This window comes from Malaclemys terrapin, chromosome 13 (assembly GCF_027887155.1).
Source record: "Malaclemys terrapin pileata isolate rMalTer1 chromosome 13, rMalTer1.hap1, whole genome shotgun sequence".
NCBI lineage: Eukaryota > Metazoa > Chordata > Testudines > Emydidae > Malaclemys > Malaclemys terrapin.
Window position 1 is genome coordinate 36,807,618 of NC_071517.1, and position 5,190 is coordinate 36,812,807.

General features: G+C 47.1%; 1 protein-coding gene across 1 annotated transcript; it reads left to right on the forward strand.

The window, feature by feature from the left end:
* The first annotated feature begins 1,068 nt into the window (after nt 1–1,068).
* On the forward strand, nt 1,069–1,989 carry LOC128847839 (olfactory receptor 14A16-like). Its single transcript, XM_054047565.1, has one exon. It carries the CDS (start codon nt 1,069–1,071, stop codon nt 1,987–1,989), a length of 921 nt encoding a protein of 306 aa, XP_053903540.1.
* The last annotated feature ends 3,201 nt before the right edge of the window (nt 1,990–5,190 follow it).

Here is a 5,190-nt window from a genome sequence, read left to right on the forward strand (position 1 = left end):
CCCTGGCACAATGACTCTCCATTGTCACTTGCAACAGTCGTTCCTGATGGCAATGGAGAGTCACTGGCACAGAAGCTGAGATGCAGTCTGATGTAGTCGTTAGAGGAGGGGACTGGCAGTCATGACACCTCATTTGTGTTCCCAGCTCTGGGAGGGAGTTGAGTCCAGTGTATAGAGCAGGGGTTAGGAACCTACAGCACGCGTGCGAAGGTGGCACGCGAGACGATATTTGGTGGCCCGCGGCACTGTCTGAGCCGCTCAGCCCGCCCCTGCTCTGGGATTCCCGCTGCCAGCTCCTGTCAGCCGGGGTCCCACCGCCAGTGCAACTCAGCACCCTCTGCCAGCCTGGGAGAAGGAACCCCAGGCTGGCAGCGGGCTGAGACCCCGGCTGGCAGGAGCCGGTGGCCAAAACCCCAGATCTGGCCGCTGGCCCCTAGAGAATCACTCTCACGCACCTACCCTAGCCCAATGACTCTCCATTGTCACTCGCAACAGTTGTTCCTGATGGCAATGGAGAGTCACTGGGACAAAAGCTGAGATTCAGTCTGATATAGTCGTTAGAGGAGGGGACTGGCAGTCATGACACCTCATTTGTGTTCTCAGCTGTGGGAGGGAGGTGAGTCCAGTGTGTAGAGCCAGAACTCCTGCCCTGTATTTCCAGCTCTGGGAGGGGTGTTGGATTTAGTGGGTTAAATGATGGAGCGAACTGGGAGTCAGGACTCCTGGGTTCTCTTCCAAGCTCTGGGAGGGTGTTTAGTTGAGTGGTTAGGGAAGCAGGAATTCTCCACTTCATCACCCTGGTGTAAATTATGAGTAACCGCTGTGGAGTCCATTGAGCTGATTCTATTTTCTCTCACCCCAGTGTAAATCAGGAGTAACTCCATTGGAGTCACTGGGGCTGTTTTCTCCGTCCTCATTCCCATATTAAACCAATCTTCACAAGCTAAGGGTCTGACTCAAGGAAATTAAGGTGGTTTTCACAAAAGGAGAGTTATTTTAATGATCTAATCCTGTCCTTTGCTCTTGTCTCTCTCTCTGCAACCATCACACGATCTCCTGAGAAAGAAAATGTCCAACCGAACCACCATGACCGAGTTCCTTCTCCTCGGATTCTCTGATGTTCAGGAGCTGCAGATTTTGCACTTTGTGGTGTTTCTTGTGATTTACCTGGTAGCCCTGGTGGGGAATCTTCTTATCTTCATGGCCATAGCCTTTGACCACCACCTTCACACCCCCATGTACTTCTTCCTGATGAATCTGTCCATCCTAGACCTTGGCTCCATCTCTGTCACAGTTCCCAAATCCATGGCAAACTCCCTCATGAACAGCAAGTCCATTTCCTATGCTGGATGTGTTGCCCAAGTCTTTTTCCTCTTATTCTTGTTGGGAGCAGATATTTCCCTTCTCACCATCATGGCGTACGACCGATATGTTGCCATCTGCCAACCACTGCACTATGAGAGAATGATGAACAGCAGGGCTTGTGTCCAAATGGCAGCCAGTGCCTGGATCACTGGGATTCTCAACTCTGTACTACACACCAGGAACACGTTTGCATTGACCTTCTGTGAAGGCAACATGGTGGATCAGTTCTTCTGTGAGATCCCGCAGCTACTCAAACTCTCCTGCTCTGACTCATATCTGAATGAATTTGGGGGTCTTGCCTTTAGTGCGTGTTTAGTCTTAGGCTGCTTTGTTTTTATCATTGTGTCATATGTTCAGATCTTCAAATCAGTGCTCAGAATCCCCTCTGAGCAGGGCCGGCATAAAGCCTTCTCCACCTGCCTTCCTCACCTCACTGTGGTCTCCTTGGTTGTTTTCACTGGGGCCTTTGCCTACCTAAAACCCACCTCCAGCTCCCCATCTGCTCTGGATCTTGTGGTGGCAGTTCTCTATTCCGTATTGCCACAAATCATGAATCCAATTGTCTACAGCCTGAGGAACAAGGAGATGAACGCTGCCCTGAGAAGACTGACTGGATGTAGGTAATTCACCAAGAATTAATTTTTATGTCTTTATCTAATTAAAGTTTGCTCACATAGTATCTGTTCATTAATGTCAGTTATTTCCATGACCACACAGCTTGCACACAAACAGGTCTGATTCTGATCTCAGTTGCACCAATGCAAATCCAGATTAACTCCATTGATGTCACTGCCACTGCAGTGATTTACACCAGAGGAAAATCTGGTCCAGTTGTGGAGTTAAATGGGTGTAAATTGTGTTCACAAGAGGAATCAGACTTTCATTCTGTGCCAAAACAATATCCGTTACAGTGCTTAGCCACATGCACCCATTCCATGGCCACTGAAAACAATGATGGGCGTTGTCTTGCTTGTGTGCATAAATCGGGAGTGGCTTTGTTGGAACCAAAGGAGTCAGACTGGTGTAAGACTGGGGTAGGTGAGAAGAGATTTTGGGTAGATCTGCAACACATCAGTGTAGTTCGGGGCATCCCTAGCTGCAGATGGGCCATTAGTGGGCTGGATGGGCCCAGAGGTCTGATCTGGGGTGGAAGGGAAATGGGGGGAGACAGCAGGCTTGATGGACCCAGAAGTGTGAACGGGGCAGAAAGGAGTGGCTAGAGGGGCCGATGAGCCAGCCTGGTATGTACGTTCCTACTGAAGGAAATCAATCTGAGATATGAGCTTGAAATCCTCAGCCCATTCGCTGTAGAGATTGCCTTCTTGTCACCTGGTGCCTGCCTCGCTGTCTCCCTCCAGAGCACTTCTGACGTCCTGTCCTGAGGAAAGCTATGGAAAGCAAGCGTCTCCCTGCCCGTCTCCCACCAACACCCCGGCCCCTGCTCTGTGCCTAGCTGAGAAGCACAGCCCAGCTGGTCTAACCTTGGTGTAAAAGTGCCTTTAGGGGCACTGACCTGGCATTCCATACACCATCCAGTGTAAATCTGGTCACATCCCAGCTGAAAATGAATCTCAGAATTTGGCTGATTACTCTTATTCTTCCCTCTCTGTGCATGGTTGTGTACAGTACATATATAACAGATAAAAGGAGATTATGTGATTAAACGGACAGACAGATAGGACCAATCCTTCTCTGAATACATAAGCTCATTTTGCCATAATGATACATTTCTGATTGATTGTTAATATGTTGATAGACAGAGAGCTAGATAGAAGGTTATGATGATGATGCTGAACATAGATAGATAGATAGAGAGATAGATAGAGAGATAGAGAGATAGAAATGGTGAGAGATAGAGAGATAGATACAGAATGTATGCAACTATTGTGATCTTTTTCCTGGTCAAAGCTGTCTATGTCCAGATCATGATTTTCTTATAAGTATTCATTATGAAACATTATTCACCAAAGCATGTCTATGAATATTCCTTATTCCACAACTCCTTTACAATCAGCTCATCATAAGCACTCGGTGTTTGAAATTTTAGCTCTTCTGACTGGATACATTTTTTGTAAGACACTCTGTTTCTTTTCTCTGATTGGATACATTGACGTGTTAGAAAGTTTAAAGTGAAGGGGTCAAAGCTCAGCTGGTGTGGATTGTCATAGCTCCATTAAAGTCAATACTGCTCTGATAATTCACACCACCAGGGAACCACCCTGAACACACATGAGTATGACTCAATCCTCTCCCTTCCTCCCTTGAATATTCTGTACCAGGGCCCTGATTCAGGAAACCACTTTATCATGTGCTAAACTTTAAGTTTTCAATGGGAGTACTCAACTGGTTAAAGTCAAACTCATGCTTAAGTTCTTTGTTGAATTAGGGGCAAAGTCAGGGTTAGTGCCAAAGGATGCATATAACAGGGTCTTACTTGAACTGCTGTCACACCCAGATACTTCCTCAATTCCTCTCCTTCCCCAGTTAAACGTCCCACTGCAATTGGTGAGTTGGAATTACACTCCCCTCTGGGGTTTGGTTTATTAACAGAGAATAACACTTAAAAGCCAGAATCTCTGGGCTCCATTCCCCAGGCTCACCAGGCCATCGTGCCCCTCCTGGGATCCTAATCCCCTCTGGCTGCTGTGATGAGCTTCTTCCCACGTCATCCCTGAACCTGGGTCCCGTTTGGATCCCCCGCTGGAGTCTCCTGATCCCTGAAATTCTTCTAGCCTTTACTCTTGGATCAGGGCGTCAGGCCCAGTTCTCTGTGCTCTTAGATCTCTGAGCAATGGCACTCTCCCAGGCCCACCCCAGTCCTGGGCCTGTCCACAGAGACCTCCCCTAGGTCTTTCCAACCCATTGGTTCCCCTCACTGTGATGGATCAGGCTCCCTCCTGAGCCTGGTCACTGACCTAGCCCAGCCCCAAGCCCAAGCCCATCACCTGGGAAGAGATGACAAGGCACAGGTGTGGATGAGCCCATCTCCCCTTAAAGGGCCAGCACACCCTGAGGAAAGGGAAATTCAAATGGGCCTAAGGTATTTGGGCACCCAACTCCTATTGACTTGCAATGGGAGTTCAGCACCTAATTCCCTTTGGCTCCATTGAAAATTTTATCCCAATTGCTTATTCATTTCATCCCATCATCTTTTATATCTTTGTTGATGGACTATTCACACAGGGGCCATGGACTTGGATGAATCAAATTAATAGAAAAAGTAACATTGCTATTCACACAGGGATGATTTTGCTGTATTTACTCAATTCGTCAAATGATACAGGGAAGGAGCTCACTCTACCTTCTGGCCAAGATAAATGACAAGGTAGCTCATAAGTAGAACTGGATGCAAAGTTCTGATGAAACAATTTTGTCCAAAAATACTGATTGATAGAACCTGAAATGATTCACAAAATGCTTCCCACCCATAAGGACTAGAAAATTAGTTTTATTTAAAAAATGAAAGCTGAGATTCTGCTGTAATGTCATGACTCCTGCAGCTAGGGCCCTGCACACTGGCCTGTAGTGCTCAAACCTTAATCCAGCTCCAAATGTTTTCCTACTCTCATATTGCCATATGCACAATTGCAGTAGCTTATGCTGGGATGTTATGTGAACTCGAATGGGCTGGTGGAAGTTATACCAGCAAAAGCACTAGGACATTCACACTAGGAGAGTTCGCTGCTATAGCTCTATTGGCAAAGCTTTTTCTAGTGTAGACCTGGCTGTAGAGTGTTGGCAGTACATTGTCTCTCTCTCTCTCATGTAAACAAGTGTAAGCATACATGCATGTGCACGTGCATACACACACACACACACACACAG